Source organism: Nuphar pumila, chromosome 4, assembly GCF_984573655.1.
Source record: "Nuphar pumila chromosome 4, dmNupPumi1.hap1.1, whole genome shotgun sequence".
Lineage (NCBI taxonomy): Eukaryota > Viridiplantae > Streptophyta > Magnoliopsida > Nymphaeales > Nymphaeaceae > Nuphar > Nuphar pumila.
Window position 1 is genome coordinate 134,899,030 of NC_143252.1, and position 20,260 is coordinate 134,919,289.

General features: G+C 40.6%; 1 protein-coding gene across 1 annotated transcript; it reads right to left on the reverse strand.

Moving 5' to 3' along the window:
- Positions 1 to 12,845: 12,845 nt before the first annotated feature.
- LOC149841161 (kinesin-like protein KIN-8A) lies at positions 12,846 to 20,002 on the reverse strand. The gene is made up of 6 exons (XM_090005203.1): positions 19,614 to 20,002; positions 15,914 to 16,732; positions 14,481 to 14,754; positions 14,300 to 14,350; positions 14,112 to 14,204; positions 12,846 to 14,024 (listed from the first exon to the last, which is right to left on the reverse strand). The coding sequence occupies exons 1-6, from the start codon at positions 20,000 to 20,002 to the stop codon at positions 12,846 to 12,848; spliced, it is 2,805 nt and encodes a 934-aa protein (XP_089861329.1).
- Between the last annotated feature and the right edge of the window lie 258 nt (positions 20,003 to 20,260).

Consider the following 20,260-nt stretch of genomic DNA (forward strand, 5'->3'; position numbering starts at 1 on the left):
TCGTACCCAAAGGTACAATGCTGAATTGTCTTTGGATTCATGATCTACTAGTTTCACCAACTGAATTCAATTTTTTTAGAATTGAAGAGACGGAGCAATTATGAGTATTATCGTTTTCACCAAAGTGAAACGATAATGGCTCAACTATGCTTATCTCAGAAAAGGTGAAAATAAAGGGTCTCACTTTTACCTTTTCAACACGAGTCTCGTCTGAGCAATAATAATAATGTCTTTCCGTTTTTTGTTCCTTTGATTTATCAGGTTCCTTCCATATCGACGGTTCAAATAGTATCCCCATCTTAGACGGATCAAATTTTTCTGATTGGAAAGAAATCGTGTTATTCACTTTGGGCTATATGGATTTAGATCTGGCCCTTAGAATTGACGAACCTCCCGCTCTTACGGAATAGAGCACAGCCGATCAGAAGGCTGCCTCTGAGAAGTGTGAGCGCTCAAACAGACTTAGCCTGTTGCTTTTGCAATCTTGGGTGGCTAAGAATATTCAAGGCGCCATTTCCTCATTGTAGGACTGTTAAGGAATTTCTGGGAGCCATTGAGGTCCAATTCGTCACTTCTAATAAGGCAAGGGCCAATACCCTCATGTCCAAATTAGTGTCTATGAAATATGCTGGTGACAGTCACATCCGACAACACATTTTGGAAATTAGGAATATTGTGACTCAACTGAATGACATGAAGTTTGCCATCTCTAACTCCTTTTTAGTCCATCTGATCTTAACATCGTTACCTACTGAGTATGGACCCTTTAAAATCTCCTACAACACACATAATGATGAGTGGTCTTTTAATGACCTCTTGAGTAAGTGTGTTGAGGAAGATGAGAGATTGAAGGGTGAGAGGGTGCCAAGTGCACACATGGCTTCTCATAAGGATAAACAGAGGTCGAGGCCAAATAAAAGCTCCTACAAAAAGAAGAATCAGAAGAGAGCCACTGGGGAGAGTTCAAACTCCCAAGTGAAAGCCAAATCCCAGTTAGGTGGCCCTTCTATAAAGTGTTTCTTCTACAAAAAGAAGGGACATAAGAAGGTGGACTGTTTGAAGTTCAAGAAATGACTCAAAAATAAAGGTAATAAGTCATTCGTTTCTCATGAGTGCAATCTAATTTATGTTCCATTGCATAGTTGGTGGATTGATTCTGGTGCCACGGTGTACATTGCCAACTCATTGCAGGCATTTCTGAACAAAAGGGAACCAATGGGGCATGAAAGAAGCATCTTCTCAGGAAATAAGATGCGTTCGCATGTCAAGAGCGTTGGGACCTGCAGAATTGTGTTGGAGTCGGGATTTATATTGGATTTGGTCGATACTTTCTATGTTCCATCTTATAGTTGGAACCTAATTTCAATTTCAAAACTTGATAAGTTTGATTTTGTATTTAAATTTGAAAAATCTGAACTTATTATTATGAAAAATTCAATGAATATAGGTTCTGCATATATGTGTGATGGTTTGTATCGATTAAGAACCAAACTCCAAATTCAGAAATCTCACTCCATTGAGAACACAATGATTGATAATAAAGGTGGTCTAAAGGATGATCAATCCTATTTGCTTTGGCATCGGAGGTTAGGACATTTCTCGAAAGAGAGAGTCCAAAGACTTGTGAAAGAGGGAATCTTTGGATCCCTTGATTTTACGAATATAGAGCCATGTGTTGACTGCATAAAGGCTAAGCAGTCTAACACATATAAGAAAGATGCCAAACGTAACAATGAAAAGTTAGAAATAGTGCATACGGATGTCTGCGGCCCTTTTTCACCGTGTTATACGGGTGAAAAATATTTTGTCACCTTTATAGACGATTACTCACGGTATATGTATCTCTACTTATTATTTGAAAAATCTGAAGTCTTTCAGGTTTTTAAGAACTTCAAGAAAGAAGTAGAGAAACAAACCAGTGAAGTTATTAAGGTTGTCAGGTCAGATAGAGGTGACGAATATTATGGTCGTTTCACCGAGATGGGACGAAGGTCCATTAGCGCGGTTTCTAAAAGAGGAAGGCATTGTACCTCAGTATACCATGCCTGGTAGTGCTTACCAGAATGGTGTAGCTGAAAGGAGAAACCGTACGCTTAAAGAAATGGTTTGAGCGATGTTGAATCACTCAAACCTTCCTTTGACCTTGTGGGGTGAAGCTCTTAGGACTGCAGTGAATATTCTGAATAAGGTTCCTACGAAGGTTGTTCAAAAGACTCCTTATGAGTTATGGACAAGTAGAAAACCTTCTTTGTCATATATGCACATATGGGGATGTCCAGCAGAAGCTAAATTGTATAACCCACATATAAAAGCTTTTAATCCTAGGACAACTAGTGGTTTCTTCATTGGTTATCCAGAAAGATCGAAAGGCTTTAGGTTTTATTGTCTATCTTATACACCACAGATAATGAAAACTGATAAAGCAAGATTTCTTGAAAATGATTCTGTTGGGATAGATGCGTCTCAAAATATTGATTTTGAGGAAATGCAGGATTCAGGTTCTACACCTGCTGAGGATAATGACCCGATTTTCTTTATCATTATTCCTTCGAGTAATGTAAGAGAAAGTCCAGTCAATGAATATCAATCTCAACTAGATCCGGTTGTTGATGAGGATATACAATAACAACAGGATACAGAGGCTCATTTTGAACCACCTGTAGCACTTGTATGGAGGTCCACCAGAATTAGGAAATCTGCTATCCATCCGGACTATGTGGTGTATTTACAAGAGTCAAATGATTTCATAGACATTGATGAAGATCCCTTCACATTTGCAGAAGCCATTGAAAGTGAAAGATCAACACATTGGATCAATGCCATGAAAGAAGAGCTTGACTCTATGGCAAAGAACCAAGTGTGGGATCTTGTACCTCGATTTGATGTAGTTAGACCTGTTGGTTGTAAATGGGTTTATAAAACTAAAACAGACTCTAAAGGTCATGTGGAGAGGTACAAGGCTAGTCTTGTTGCAAAAGGTTTCACACAGATAGAAGGCATTGATTATAATGAGACTTTTTCTCCCGTCTCAACTAAGGAATCATTAAGGATAATCATGGCCCTCGTAGCTCATTTTGATTTAGAGCTATATCAGATGGATGCGAAAACGACCTTCCTGAATGGGGATCTGGATGAGGAGGTATACATGCAACAACCTCCTGGTTTCAGTATAGATGACTCGAATAACTTAGTTTGTAAATTGAATAAGTCAATTTATAGACTTAAACAGGCCTCCCGCCAGTGGTATAAGAAGTTCAATCAGGTAATTATGAACTTTGGATTCACTGAAAACATTGTTGATCAGTGTATTTACATTAAGACTAGTGGGAGTGAGTTCATAATTTTGGTTTTATATGTTGACGATATTCTTCTTTCAACTAATGATTTGAGTCTTTTACATGAAACAAAAGACTTTTTTTCCTCTCATTTCGATATGAAAGACATGGGTGAGGCCACTTATGTCCTTGGAATCGAGATCCGTCGTAACAGAACTAAGGGTGTCCTTAGCCTATCTCAGAAATCCTATATCCTTAAGGTTTTTAAAAGATATGGGATGGAGAATTGTTCTCCTAGTTCGGCACCTATAGTGAAAGGGGATAAATTGAGCTTGAAGGACTGTCCTCAGGATGATATTGCGAAGGCTCAGATGGATGTTGTCCCATATGCCTCAGTAGTTGAGAGTTTATAGTACGCGCAGACCTGCACTCGACCTGATATAGCATTTATTGTGGGAATGCTTGGTAGATATCAATCAAATCCAAGCACTGCGCACTGGAAGGCAACAAAGAAGGTCATGCGCTATTTACAAAGAACGAAAGACTATATGTTGATCTACAAGAAAGTTGACCACCTAGAGGTCGTTGAATACTCTGATGCGGACTTAGGAGGGTGTATTGACAGTAGAAAATCCACTACTGGATACATTTTCCTTCTAGCGGATGGTGTTGTCTCATGGAGAAGCGGAAAGCAGTCTACCACTGCTGCTCATACCATGGAGGCAGAATTTATTGCTCTATACGAGACTTCGTCACAGGCCATTTGGATAAGAAACTTTATTATGGGTCTTGGTATAGTGGACTTTATTGAGAGACCACTAAAGATCTTTTGTGACAATGAAGCAACCGTGTCCTTTTCAAATAACAACAAGAGCTCAACATCGTGTCGACACATGGAGTTAAAATATTTTGTTGTTAAAGAAAGGACTGAGAATCATCTGGTATGTATTGATACAATTGGGACGAAAAAAATGACTGCGGATTCCCTTACTAAAGGGCTAGCACCGGGATTGTATTCCCAACATGTAAAGGAGATGAGTCTTTTTTATTCCTTCTGATGTATGACAATACATTATGTAATCACATTTGTGTTTATGTTTTGATTTTCTAAGGTTTTGAGTTATTGTTGATTTTGCATAAAGAATCTCTCATATGGGTTAGAGAGAATAGCAGAATAACAATATTAAAGGACCAATAGAATATGTGAGAGACCAACCTATTCATAAAGGTAATTTCTTTACATGCCTAAGCACTGAAGGTGAATTGTAGAGTAGTACAAGGAAATATGACATTTCATAAAGGAGTGTTCATATCCTTGACTCATACGATTCATCCTTGTGATAAAGGGTGGCATGTGAACCCACATAAAGAATTAAATTGAGATAACGGTATATACCTCGATTTAGTACACTTTTGGTGTCAATGGGTCAAGTGGGAGAATGTTGGACATTATGGGTTACGGGTCCAACCCACAGTCTGACCCAGTTTGACACCCTCTTAGTTGGTCACGTAAGTGGCTGAGTAATGGAAATAGTGGGTGGGAGTTACGTGAATGTGGAGAGACCACATTCATGTAACTGCCCAATTCCTCCATTATATAAGGGGTTAGGGGCTACGAAAATGATGAGAATTCGTAACACTTCCCTGCCCAAATTCAGTTCTGCATTCAGACTTAGCAGAATAGGGTCCTGCTCACCGTCGACATAAGGCCTGGGCTCATTGTGGGTGTCGACCGGCTGAGGAGAACGTCGAACTACCTACACGGACAATGGCGAATCCAGGTACGTTCCCTGTCATGTTGTTTTTACAGGGTTTCGCCCAACAGATGATGCACTTTTCTTCTTACAAGATACGGGGCATTCTATCCCACATTTCCTCTCTAATGACAAAATTTGAGCAACATTATGGCCTTCAAATTAGTAAGGATAAGTCTATTTTTATTTTGTTTAATTTATCCCCTGCTCGGATTGCCAAAAATTCAGCGATGGACGAGTTGGCAGGCCAAAACACTCCCAGTTACTTATTTAGGCCTTTCATTTTTTAGAGGGATGTTAAAAAAAAGTATGTGTGGGAAGCTAATTGAGAAATTTTGAACTCAAAGTGGAGACATGGCATGGTAAACTTCTAGCATTGGCAGTAAGAATCACTCTTATTCACTCAGTCTTCAGCTCCTTTCTGATCTTTTGGATGAGATATTTTACACTTCCTAGCTCTACCATTCTTGAATTGGAAAAGATCATCCAAAGTTTTCTTTGGCATGAGGAAGAGGGTCGAAGAAGTCAGCATCTGTTGAACTGGGATCAAGTTTGTAAACCCAAGATAGAGGGGGACCTCAACATTATATAGAAGCATAAATGAGACCAACAGAGTGGCTCTATCCAAGCTAGCGTGAAAAAATTGTCGAAGTCACAATAGCCCATGGGTTAAATTAATAAACATAAAGTACATGCAAAAAGAATCTATATGGGTCCCCAAGAACAACATAGGTGGATCCCATGGGTGGAGGGGAGCCAGATGTGGAGCATTGGTAGTACTTGAAGGACTACAGTGGAAAGTAGAAAATGGTAGAAACACGAAATTCTGGTTTGATCCATGGATGACCAAGGGTCCTCTTATCTAGCACTTACCCCTGAATTCTCAACATATTTTGTACAACGACTTACACCACATAACTATCGATGAGGTTGTCGATATATGAGAATATCCATCCGTTCATGAGAATAATCAATGTTAGGGCCAGGTTGCCTCAACAGATCGTGAAGGAAGTGGAAGATCAGGAGTGGCACCCCGGTATTAATAATGTGATTCTTTGAAAAGCAAAAGAAGGGTTTTCAATGAAAAGTGCATGGGATCACATAAGAAAGAAAGGACTCAGTCATGATATCTTTAAGAAAGTGTGGCACAAAAAAGCACCTTCGAGCGCGGCTATCACTCTTAGGTTGGCAGTCGACAGTAAGTTGCTTACTCACTCTCAGTTGAAGAAGCTGGGATTTCAATTCCCAAGTAGATGAGTGTTCTGCAAACAAAAGGAAGAATAAGAGGAACATCTATTCCTGTAGTGCCCTTGGGTGGCGCAGGTTTGAAAAAGAGTGGCAAACCTCTTTGGAAGAAACTGGAGTGCTGCCTTAAGTGTGAAGGAGGATTTTAATAGATGGCCAGGGAGAAAATATAGAGAAAAGGATTAAAGCTACCATGTTGCTGTATGACGAATTTGGAAGGAAAGGAATGAAGCTGTCTTTGGGGACAAAGAAAAATCTAAACAGCAAATGGCTAAGGATATAATCTATGGGGTTTGTGAACAAGTCATGAGAATTCTTAAAAACTCTCCTCATCCAGTGGCTTCTAGATGGAGATTAACTTGGAAGGCAGGGAATGGGGGGCATGAAAAAACAAAATGATCGACTCTAATATAACTAGAAAGGTGATGATTGAGACGGGTCTGGCTGTCTTGGCCGGTGCCTTACGTTAGGTTTTGGAAGGGAGGGGTCTCACTTTGGGTATTCCCATTCCTCTTATAGATATTTTGTATAGTTATGAAAGAGTTAAAATTAACTTTAAACACTGTAAAACTGACTTTTTGGTGAGGAATCTAGTTAGATTTATCTAGAGGGAGAATCAACAGGATATGACTGACACCCACTTTCCAATGGGTGATTCTGTATATCTTAATTATTTTTAACGAACTGGTAGGGGTCCGCCTAACATCCGTTTAACTATCCAAAAAAAAAAAAATTACTCAAAAGATGAGTAATTAGTGTCAAATATGGTCAATCCATTTACAAAAGGTCTTACAAGAAATATAATATATCAAACTTATAGAGGAATGTAATATGGTACATCACCAATAATGAAAACCCTAGTTAGAGTTTGTAGAGATCTCAAGACTCTAGGTTCAAAAGGACAAACAAGTTATTGAGTGATTAAGAAATTAATAGAGCTTAAAAATAAAAAATTAAAGAGAATTTCCTAAAGAATTGTTGAGATTCCTAGTCTCAACTATAAGTAGTATTTGTGACTATCATGACTAGTAGGATGAGATTTAATATCTTAATAAGTCAATAGATCTATAAGATTAAAAAACTTTAGTACATCGGGACACGCACAATGTTGTAGTGTGCCAAGTTTAACAAAAAGACTAATGTAATGCGCTTCATGCCAGTCTCGCCATTGGAAATTGAATCTCCACAATTCCATCATTTTCATACTTAATGTTACAACACACTCCATGCATCCACTTTTTTTCGCTCGGAAATAATTGTGCTACAACGGTGAGCTTTCAAACCTCCAAGAAATATAGGTACGCCCAAATATTTAAAGGGAAGACAGATATGATTCCATTGCAACAATTGCACCACTTCATTCACCCTATTTGCACTCTATACCTAATCCAAAGATTACAAATAAGCATTTTACTATGCATTATGCCATATAAAAAATGTAAAACATATTTATTACTACTTAACAAGCCTGCATGAGAGAAGCCAAGCTGAACACCTATGATTCATCTTTACCTCGATGAGCCTATTTGATTAGTTCAAACGACCTCTTTACGAGTTGAGCATGACTAGACCACGAGCGGTTTGTCTCATTTCTCAACCCTACACTAGGGTCAACAAGTATTCCACAAGCTGAGATATGCACTAAATGGTCATGTTCAAGTCTCATAGTCTGGGAGCAAGGGTGAAAAAGATCTGATATGATTGGATATCCATTCTAAATCCAATGTTCTTTTTCTTATTTAGATCCTTAAAGTAAGATCCAAATATGCATTGATGTTGGATTCAAGTCAGTTCATATCGGTATTTAAGGTTTCATCTAATTCAGATGTGGATCAAAATCCTGCCGTATTGCATTTGTTCCTTTTTACATGTAAAGAGCTCGTTTTTAGTTTTCTTTTACCTGATTCATTATTACATACATTTTGGATTGAGACTAAATCATGCTTGTTTGACAACACCTTTGTGCCACAGGCTTCCAAAATGAATCCTAATTCTTAAAATAAAAGTATTTGTCAAATATCTTTTTTCTCTAAAGAGCTCCAAACAAAGACTTTTTTTTTTTTTATATTTACATGGAGAAACTGCCCCCAAGAACAAATATCTAGTCGTGCTGGCTCTGCCTGCCATACTTACGGTCACTGTCCTGGCAGCGTAAAACTCTCTGGGCTTTGGCTTGCGCAAGGGGTGACACCCCTTGAGATTTGAACCTAGACCGCCTACCTAGCAGCCTAGGCCCCGTCCTGCTATGGCGAACAGGGACTTGTTTTGCTTATTTTATGGTTAAGATCCAGATATTTAAACTTTGGTTTGAAAAATACTTGTTTTGCTTATTTTATTAAAGCTTCAGTCTCAGCTATTTGAAAGCTTCAGTGCAAAGTGCGGGCTAAAATGTCTTTTCATAAAATATGGGACTATTTTTGAACTATTTTTGAAATACCAGGCAAAAGGTGGGACTTTAGATGGAACTTTTCCCTTTTGTAAATATATAATGTGCGCGGTATGAAATAAATACATTCTTGGACATAAATATCATGTTTTTCTTTCACAAATTACATGAAAAATGATCTCGTGGGATACCTAGAAACTATGATTCGACAATTTGAAAAGAAAAAAGTGAATCTGTTAACAGAATCTCTGGAAAGAAGTTGGAACTAGCGAAAAAATGAGACACCTGTTCATGTTTGTTCTCTATGTTACTGTTAAGAGAACAAAATGGAGATCATTGAGGTTGATGAATTGCAATTAGCTTAAAACCCTGTTTATAAATCATGAGTCCATGCCTCTCTCTCTCTCTCTTTGTTCTTGCAAGTATTCCAGAATTTTTCATGTTTATGAGTGGAGAAGCACTGGCGGATTTCTTATGGTCTGGGTGTCATCTCTAGGGTAAGCGTTATTTGGTTGGTTGGCGAACGGTGGTGTTACCTAGGCGTATGATTGGCTTAGGAGTTTTTGCGCCCAAACAAAGGAGAATTGCACTTGTTGCCAAGCAATGTTGGCGGGCTCATCAATCGGGTAATCCATGTGCTTGTTTGCTTCATGTTAAATATGGGGTTCCCGATTTACTACTAGTTCGACAAGGAACACGAGGGTTGACGATCTCGCATTTGCGAAGCATGTGGTTGAGGGCTTTATCGTTCTTCAAAGATCAAATTGGGGATGCAAGAAATAATGGTACGTGGTTGCAATGAGCAATTGCACCAAGTGGTGCGTTCCACACCTACAAAGTGTATGGATCGTTACTCTCCCTGAGGGTTGATTGGATCCCAGAGAGTGCGTTATGGGCTAAGGGCCCTCCCCCCGATCTCGAGTCTTGGCATGGTTAATTTTGCAAGATAGGGTTCAGACCCATAGTAATTTAAAGAATTTGGGTTTTCAGTTTCCAAGTTGGTGCATGCTTTGTCAAGCTGCTGAAGAAACAATATTTCATTTATTCTGGTCATGCCCAATCTTTGTTAAACTTTTTAATAGGAAGTGCAGACATCCGAAAGTGATTGTTAAGGAGCCTTTTGCGCTAGATCTGATCCTTGGCCCAGTACGGATTGGACGAAGCAAAAGGTGAATGATGATCTGGAGAACGTGGTTGCTTACAACATGGTGGTTTGTATGAATGGCACACAACGATGTAATTTTTCATTAAATTTCAGTTGTCCTAAATAAACTAGTGCATAAAATCTTGGTTGATGTATATGTGATTCTGCTTATGCATCTTAGAGCTCTCCCCTTCCCACCGATAGACGTTCACCCATCTATGGTGCCTTCTTGTTCAGTGGATCCTGGTTGAGCTTGGATATGATGTCTGTTTCAGTCTATCTGTAGCTATTTACTTCAACTTTCCTATTTTCTATTTTTGTTTTCGTGCTTGTTCAGTTCATGGGTTCAACATTTTGTTGATCTTCATGAGTGGTAATGTTGAATCTCTCTCTCTCTCTCTCTCTCTCTCTATATATATATATATATATATATATATATATATATATATATATATTCGAAAATGATTGTTAAGCGAGAGTCTTTTGCGCTAGATCTGATCCTGGGCCATGTACGGATTAGACAAAGCAAATGGAGGATGATCCGGAGGACGTGGTTGCTTACAACATAGTGGTTTGTATGGATGGAGCGCAACGATGCAATTTTCCATCAAATTTCGGTTGTCCTAAATAAACTAGTGCATGAAATCTTGGTTGATGTATATGTGATTCTGCGTATGCATCTTAGAGCTCTCCCCTTTCCACCGATAGACGTTCACCCATCTATGGTGACTTCTTGTCCAACGGATCCTAGTTGAGCTTGGATATGATGTCTATTTCAGTCTGTCTCTAGTTATTTACTTCAACTTTTCTATTTCCTATTTTTGTTTTCATGCTTGTTAGTTCATGGGTTCAACATTTTGTTCATCTTCATGAGTGGTAATGTTGAATATCTTTTCTCTCTCTCTATATCTATCTATCTATCTATCTATCTATCTATATATATATATATATATATATATATATATATATTCAACATTACCACTATGTATATATAGTGATTGTTTAGGAGAAGTCTTTTGCGCTAGATCTGATCCTGGGCCCAGTACGGATTAGACGAAGCAAAAGGTGGAGGATGATTTGGAGGACGTAGTTGCTTACAACATAGTGGTTTGTATGGATGGCACGTAGTGATGTATATGTGATTCTGCGTATGCATCTTAGATATTCAACATTACCACCCATCTATGGTGCCTTCTTGTCCAATGGATTTTGGTTGAGCTTGGATATGATGTCTACTTCAGCTTTCCTATTTTCTATTTTAGTTTTCATGTTGAATATCTTTAGGCTCTTTCTATATATACCTGGTAAACTAGGCTGGTCTAGTAACTCATAGATCCGTTCCCCATTGGCTTAAAATTAAAATAATGGACACATCCATCACGCTAATTCCAAATAAAGGAAAAACTAGCTTTACGCCCTTTTGAAATTTGAACTCTAAGGATTCCAGGACTCGGACAAGCACTAAAACCAAGTACAAGAGAAACTAAAATAAAATGATTAGCTCAGTAACAGTAGTGGCAATAAAAACACATGCCACCAAAAAAATATGGTATACAACAAGAAGAAAAAGTGAAGAAATGAAGCAACAAAAGGAAGGAAAACACAACTTCTATGTGTGTTCCCCCTTCTAATATCAGATGTAAGAGAAAATAAAAGAGCAGGCTGGCTAAGTTTCTGCTGGCTCTGCCAGAATTTGCAACTGCTGCTGCTGCTGCTGCTCATCATCGGTTGGAGGGAGGGATCGGCCTCTGGCGTGCAAAGCCTGGCTGGATCATGTAATTGATGAGATGTGGCCCCAACATTAACACAAACCATAAAACACGGACAGGCAAGCTGCATCAGTAATCACCCTTCACACCTTTCAATAACCATAAGAAGAAAACTATAGCAAAGAACTAGCTACTTCGTTTGTGTGTGCATGCAACTCACACACAAACACATGCACACAGACAAATACATTCCATCTTCCTGCAAGCTGGAAGATTGGTCCATATGTGAATCTATCAAATTTCACCTCAAGTTGGCATGAAGATCTATTAAAACATGTTGGAGCTTAAATGACTGCAAACACATCACTTTTTTAATAAGCCCACATTACCATTTTTATTAGTTTGAGCTGAAATTAATTTGAGTAATTGCCGTCCTTAGCAATTTGGGTATGGACCATTACGGACCACTTCAAATGGTCATAGGTGCAGGAGTCTTTTTTGCTTAATATGAATCCGTATTAAGCAAATCAAAATTTCATTGCTAGAAGGCATGTATCGGATCAAATTGTTTTGATGAAAAAGCTCTTCCCATTGGATTCTTTTAAAAACTTATGTGAGCATAAGAAACTCCCAACTTAATAGATGTTTTATGCTAAATAAACTACATAGATCATGTTTGTAACCTGTAAGGTTTGATTTATAAAATATCACTGAGATATCAAAAACTAATATTTTCATATCGATCCATACTCAAATTGGTTAGGACAAAACAAGTACTCAAAGTGGTAGGGAACCTCTGAGATAGATCTCCTTGATACCTACAACATGTGGAGGCTAGAGTTCTTAAAGGTATAATCTAGAGAACCTTGGTTTCAGACTAGGATCCAGCCCATATATACAGCCATCATGCTTCATATGGGCCAGCATGACATGAGGAGAGATATTAAAGAGGCTGTACATGAGATGAATAAGACTTTACAATAACAGCACATCATGTCAAGTAACATGTCTAAACTATGAACAAATATAACAGGTGGTTTGCTATGCTCGCTTTTTACGAGCTCTTTAATTGAGTAGGAACGTGTAGGATAGAGAGGTCACTTGCAAGAGCATGGAAGGAGCAACTGGCTGTGTGGCAGCAGCTATATGGCTCCTAATGCTCCTTCCATTGATCAAGGCTATATGGCTCCTAATGCTCCTTCCATTGATCAAGGCTACAGAGGGGCTTATTGGCACTGGTGATATCCCAGAAGCTCCTCCTCATGTCAAGTAAACATGTTTAAAAGAACAAATATAACAGGTGATTTGCTATGTTAGCTTTCTACGAGCTCTTTAATTGAGTAGGAACATGTAGGATAGAGAGGTCACCTGCAAGAGCATGGAAGGAGCATCTGGTTGTGTGGCAGCAGCTATATGGCTCCTGATGCTCCTTCCTTTGATCAAGGCTACAGAGGGGCTATTGGCACTGGTGATGTCCCAGAAGCTCCTCTTCTTGATTGTTGGCACTGGCGACACAAACCTGTTTGGAGGGCTCTTGAGATCTCCTTCACCACCTGTGTCTGTATTGGTTGCTCCTGCTCTCCTCTTTGTGGTCCTTACTGCTGCTGATGCTGCCCCACAGCATTTAGTTAGGACATGCTTGCTGCAGTTGGGTCGTGATGCCGCCTTCTTCGGCTTGTTATCAGTTGTATCAGGTGGTTTTTCTGCTGCTGCTTCCTTCTGCAGTTGGTTTTGGCAAAGTTCTCTGATGAAATCATCCTTTTGCCGAAGCTGAAGGGCATGATCCCGTTTCAGCTTCTCTATCTCAGTCTCAAGCGATTGGACAGTCTGCTTTAACTTGTGTACAATCTCCGGTTCCAGTGTTGCTGGGCACAAATTGGATGCGTTGTTGGTGCGACGCCTTTCTTTTGTTTTTGCAGAACCTGCAGGTGATAGCATTGGGGAAGCAGCAGCACTGGCTGTGGGTGGTGATGCTGCTGCATTGGCTGCTAAGGACTGTGCTTGAGCTGTGAGTAACTTTTGCTGGCAACGAGCTAATTGTATTCTCAGTTCCCGGTTCTCCTTCTGCACCTCCAACAACAGCTTTGCTTGGTCACTTCCAAATTCAGTATTAGCCAAGTCCAGAGCTTCATCACTGGCTTCAGGGGCCTTGGTGCGGATCTCCTTGGCACGGTCAGCCCAATGTAGAGTGTTCTGTGTCTCGCCGAAGGACAGGCTGCTCGGACTGATGTTTGCGATCATGACAGTGTTGCAGTAGCCACCTAGAGAGTCCTTGAGGAGCTGGGTGAGCTTTGAATTTCGGTATGGGATGTGTTTTTTCCCCTCTACCAGTGCATTGATGCAGCTGCTCAGAGCAAGTAGAGAACGGTTGATGTTGGCACCTTCTAGAGACCGAAGTGATCGTTGATCGGTTGCTAGAGCTCTCTCTGATCCAGCTAGATCAATAAGCGATAGCTTTCCTACACGGTTCACAACTTTGGAACCATCTTTCACCCTGTACTCTGCTACTACCTACATATACATTTTTCATTTAGTATATCACTCGGCTTTTATTTTTTCAATCAAATGGACAGCCGCTATAAACTGAGTTATGATCACCTGCAGAATAGCATGAGACCTGGAGGAAGTCTCATTGGCTCGGGTGGGTTCAGTTGTTCTGTTCTGATTTCCCTGCTGAAGCAATGCCATCACCTGCAGAGTAAACATCTCAAGACATTTGTATCAGCAATCCATTTAGAGGACAAACACAATCCGTCAACAACTTGAATAGTGGAAAAAAAGCTCACTTCATCTGTTGAATAGGCTCTATACTGAGTAAGACCTGATGCCACAATCCCCTAACAGAAAAAACAACCATCACCATGATTTTAATTTGGTTCAACAAAGGTAAAATGGAGCAAGGGAAATGCATATGAGGTTGGTTTGTAGAAAATAGATGAATGAAATCACAAGGGTGCATAAGTTTACCTGTTTATCCTCTCTGAGGACCAGGGGTCTGCCAGGGGAGAGCAAATCTCTAACGGTCTCATTGTAAACCTCCAAGTAGGAGAGGTGAACAAGGTGATTTCCATCGAAACTTCTCTGTCTGATCTTTGAGAACAAGTCCTTGATGGCCAGGACCATGACCCCTGGGTTCTCTAGTGTGCCCAGCATTGTGTATGTTTTGCCAGCTCCGGTCGCGCCGTAGCAGAAAACAGATCCATTCCTCCCCTGAAGCACACCTTCAACAAGGTCCGCTGTGCTGCAGATGAAAATGAGTGCACAAGTTCTCAGATATGAATGCACACCGCATACTATAGCAGAAAAATGGGAGTCTGAAAGACGTTATGCTGTCTTTAACTTTCAATGAACAGGTCCATTGTGTTTCAATACAGTGTTAGAATCATTTGTGCCTGTAAGGCAACGAGAGGAGAACAACAAACTCAAAATGTTGAATAAGCTCCTGTTTTAGGTACTCCAATTCATTGCACCGACTTGTTGAGATAGCTATTTTAATTTTGGTATTTGAACGTGACAGGCAACACAGAATTCCAACCCAGAATTCATTCAGTTATTCTACTGTTAGTAGGAATGCTAAAAAATCTTTCAACAACAGAATTTTGTATAATATGTGATGTCCAATTCATGTTTCATAACTACAGACAAATCTATAAATTGTAGATTTTGCTGTACCATTCAAATGCGCCATTTTTATAATAGTTCTTACATGTTTGCAGTATAGAAAAAAAACACCCTTTTCTCACGGATATAATAAGTTAAGCAACATATCATTCACCTCAGTGTAGTAAATCCAAGGAAAATCTCAGCGAAGAAAATTATGTGATAAATTAAAAAAAATCGTTCTTTTTGAAAAATGAAAAAAACTGTATATGAAACTATAGGGATTTGAGATCCCCTGTTTGCAAAAGCTGGGGTTCCGGTGTGGCCCGGCACCTAATCAAACCTTTGAATTCAAACACCCCAAAGAAAAAATGTAAAAAATTAAACGTGTTAAAAAATGCTTAAGTATGGTTGTTATGTTATTGGTTTGTGGGACTATAACCAGTACGTTTTAAACGGACTCATTATATTCAACTGTTTTTGAAAGTTAATAACATGATTGGGGTCTCACCCAAAAGATAAAAAGCATTATGGTAGGAGCCATAACATATTGCAACTCATCTCAACGCTCACCAGAGTCAAGTTGTTCTCTGCTAAAGAGCCCAAAACTCGTGACATACACTGAGCTTCTACCAGTAGCGAATCAAACGATTCACTTGAATAAACTTTGAACTCCACTGACTCAAACTGTGGCGTCCAAGCCTCTCTTTAGGTGAATTACTATTTGGTCCATGACTGTTTCAAATACCAGAAATTCACACTTAAACAGAAATCTAAATGCAATGAAACAGAAAACTTACGTTGTGGTGTAGACCTCTTGTTGAGTGGTCGAGTCCGGAAATGATGCATCGAATGTGAAATGCCTACCACGTAGCCTTTTCAACCGCAGGTAGTCGTTCTCACTAGCAAACTCTGTCATATAGACATCTCTCCTGTTGGGAATCTTAACACAGCAGTGAGACCCAGCTTCTTTCTCCTTGGACATTGGCCTCAACCTAACAAAAACCAGAATTCTGCTTCCCATGTCGCACTTCTCCGAGACTACCCCCAGATCATTTCCTATTTTCTGCGCCCTGTTAACATTGTCTTCCGATTGCGGCACGTCCGCCGTCATCGACAGCCGCCTAACCACCGATGGCGCAGCTGCCTTCTGCAGTTTCGAACAAGTGAATCCCGCCATGTTCTCTTTAGCATCCAATGCTTTACCCCAGCTGCTCAGATCCTCTGAAACCGCATTCGGCCGCTTTTCGGTCTTAGGATCGCCGTGCATTGCATTTTCCCTCATCACAGTCCCTCTTCCGGTGCACATCTCGGCACCCATCTGTGATCTCTGCTTCTTCGGCGGCCCGTCCTCATCCTTACCGGCGCCTTCGTTCGAATTCCTTCTTCCTGAACCGAGAAGATCGACGCTGGGGTGAGTGGAGTACCGTTTCTTTTCCTCTTTTCTCATCGGAACCGTGTTCTTGCCCAAGCCCTGCTGCTCGTAGAGGATGGTTAGAGCCTTCATCTTCTCCTTCAATCCATGGTGTGGGTTTTTCAGCAAAACCGATTGTGTGGGGCCTTCTTGATCCTGACGTCGATCGATCCTCGCTCGTGCTTTCTGGCTAGAATCATCTTGGCTGGCCAAGATATGAGACCGAGTAGATACAGGCATTCTGTGAAATCCCAAAACGAGAGAGAGAGAGAGAGAGGCTAAGAAGTGCAGAATTTCTGCATTTCTTGAAAGGATCCAATTTCCAGAATGGGATAAAAATTGTTGGGGGAGGCTCAAAAATGAAGATTTCAGGCACCCAAGGAGGATGGTGTTGCAACTAAAGAAGAGATGAAATTCTTGGCGGAGAAGCTATTCAGGAAGATGAGATGGAAAAAAATAAGAAGAGGGGAAGGAACAGTGGTGGCGTTGCAGCAGCAGCAAGAGAGAGGAGAAGGGGAAGAGTCAGGAAACAGAAAGATGGATCATTCGATGCCGTCCGTTGCTGAAAGAAAATCGACGGTTGAATGCAATCATGAGGGGAAATTTTGAATTGGGAGGAGAACGCAACGGCAGGAAAAAAGCGATGACTGCGCTCAACGGTCATATTTTTTGTGGATACTTATTTGAATTTTGCTTCCCAGCAGGATTTGATCCGTTACGCTTCACTCAAACGATAAAAGTGTAACAGTAGTAGTGTAAAAGACTCAAGAGTAAAGAAGAACGAGCCACACCAATAAGTGAGCTAGCTAGGCCCTTTCTTGCTACGCTTGGAAGCAAGACGAAGATAGAAAATCTCACCATATCTTGAATATCCTGGTTTTTTGCGGAAAATCTTAGTAGAATATTAGCATACACAAAAAAACCGTAAACTATATAAAAATATCGATGAAAATATAAATAAAATAAAAAATACTAAAAAAATCTTTTTACTGCATTAATATCATGAAAGAATGAGATAATCTCAAAATATAAGTTTTTTTTGCAATGTCATGGTTTCCGGGTATTATATCTGCCAATGAAAATGCCACTACGATTCTATCATAATATTTAAAAAATGCTGGCAATTGTGACAGAAACCAAGGGTAAGCCTGTTTTGGTCGATGGGCCAGGTCAGGATTTTTTTTTGACCTGCATCCATTTTTAAAGTAAAGTGCACCTTTTAAATCATGACCAAGTTCATGCACTCAAACAAATCTATTCACGGTTTCTGTGACCAAACATGAAGATAAAGCTCCAACTTTCATGGACTGGATCGGACTCACATGATGCCAAGCAAGCAAACTTATCTTCTCTTCAAATGGTCACCCACTGGCAACATGAAGACAGATATCAGATCCTGGTTCGCTAAAAGACTTAGCGATATGCATGTCTGCTGGAGTTGGGAAAAAGCCTTTCTAAGTCCTTATCTGGTTTATATGAAGAGCTCGCAATGCACAAATTTTTGAAGAACAGCCAAAATCGCCTCAACAGCTTCAAACAGAAGGTTTAATGGCAGTGAGGAAACAGGTTCTGCTGGTTCTCTAAAATTCGACAGAGGCAGTGGCATGTAGGTGGCGAAGACTTACCTGCTGGTTCTCCACAGGAGGGGGATGGACACAAATTTGCTGCCATGGAATCTTTCACTGTAGTTGGCATTTTGGGTTCACAATCAGTGATCGCTCAGGCCAATATTTTCAAGAAAATGAATGGTGGCTGGCCTGTCATTTTGGATCAACTGGGGCCATATTGTAAAACTCATCATGGAATCTGAGATACCAGATATAGTATTCAGAACTAAGATTTTTTTGAAAGGAAGAACTAATGCTCAACCAATCCTGTCACATGTGATACTTTTTTTCTTATAGATTTAGAAGATTTTCTGTACAGAAACCAAGTATAATTCAAACTTTACGGCAATGCTAAGGGGTTGGCTCTCTGACAAGGAGATGGTATAGATCTCTGTATTTGATTATCCATTGAATTAATGAATCTGATAGGGGTGGTCTGCTAACTCCAGCTTGCCTTTCAAAAGAAAATGGGTCCGTCTCTGGTCCAGTTTACAGCTTCATGTGACGATCAATCATGAGGCTGTGCAAAAAAAACATTTCTTGAAATTCGGTGCCTCTTTAATCACCAGCTTTTATTATTGCTGTCATACCTTATAGTTTGACTTATGGTTGGTATCCAATGCGAGACATAAATGGGTCATTCTATTGTTTTAACTAATGTTGTCAGTATCGGCCAACGATTCAGGTTCTAAAGTGAATAGTTCTGAATCAGCTAAAAAAATTATTTGGTGTCAATCAGAACTTGACATGTGTTAAAACTATGAAAATAATATTAAAAATTAATTTTAAGTACTTTTTAGATTTATTAAAAAAACACCCGATTCAGGTTAGTATCGTATCGATTTTCGGTCCATACCATATGCATTTCGGCTGTCATTGCTTTATCAAGGTTGGGTCCTGGGACATGTTCGTGTCCTAAACCTGGAGTTTTAATTACCTTAAAGGGAGGCAGACCCCATTAAGTGTCCCGGTTCTCGCTGAGGGTTTTTCTTGGTTATAAAAAAAAGCACTCCAATAAATACAGGACTTTTTTTTTGGAGGAATAAATACAAAGGATTGGAAACATGATTGAGGAGCCTTCCATCGTATTAGTTTAATCCAAGATAGTAGGGTTTTTTTTTATGATGAAGGAAACTCACTGAGAATAGGCTCACTCGAGAGTCCGGATCGGCAAAAAAATGTGCATTAATCAGGCTCTGTCCTCAAGATTGAGGGTGATCAGGTGATTAATGCACAAATATTTGTGCAATCATCTTTTCACCTTACTTAGTGAGCTCACTTTTTTTTTTAAAGGCAAGCTGGGTGTAAAACTCACAAAAAAAAATTATTTGGACCCGGGCCATATCCGAACCCGACCCGGATCCGTTTCTCGAAACCTCCTTCCCTTTTGTTCTCCCGTCTCTCTCTCTCTCTCTCTCTCTCTCTCTCTCTCTCTCTCTCTCTCTCTCTCTCTCTCTCTCTCTCTCTCCGCGGCGCAACCCTGTCATCGCCGCCCATGCTCGACGTTCGCCGGCAACCACCCCCAGTCCGGTGGCCTCAACAGACACCCCCTTCTCCAGCCGCATGATGCCGGCATGGTTGGGAGTCCTGGCGACGAGACCTCCCGTCCAACCTTGTGAGTCGATGGTCTCAGCCAAACCCCCATCTCGGTCACCCGCTGCTTGCCGGAGGCCACCTGATGACCGGTTCCCTGAGCAACCCCCGACGACCCTGTTACCCTCTCCCTTGTGCCTCTTCGGTTCCGCAGAGAAGCCCCTGACGTCGAAGCTCCCTCTGCTCGTCGAAGCCTGGCGCTGGTTACCCCGAGAGCATCCTCTCCATTTGTCTCCCTTTTTGCCTATCGAACGAGGTCCCGCCGCCACCGCCATCTCCCTGTGTTCGGATGGGTCGGTAGGGGCCAGTCCCTGCGTTTAGGTTGACGGGGAGTGGTCAAGCCCTCTCCATTCCCCTCCTTGCTCCCCCTCTCACGCTTTCAGCGTGTCTGCTGCCCCTAACTTGCTTGCTCACTTGTTCAGCCGCTCTGCCAGCTAGTGGGTAGAGCTTCGGGCATGCTGCTCATGCTTTGGGCATGAGTAGTGTGCCCAATATCGTCGTGGCTGTGAGCAATGTTGGTCTGCCACGAGGTG

Coding starts and splice junctions, on each gene's coding strand:
- LOC149841161 (XM_090005203.1), bottom strand. CDS start 20,002: ATGGCGGTGGCGGCGGGACCTCGTTCGATAGGCAAAAAGGGAGACAAA. Junction 16,733..19,613: donor GCATGGGCGGCGATGACAGG/GTTGCGCCGCGG, acceptor TATCTTGGCCAG/CCAAGATGATTCTAGCCAGA. Junction 14,205..14,299: donor GAGCCTATTCAACAGATGAA/GTGAGCTTTTTT, acceptor TTTACTCTGCAG/GTGATGGCATTGCTTCAGCA.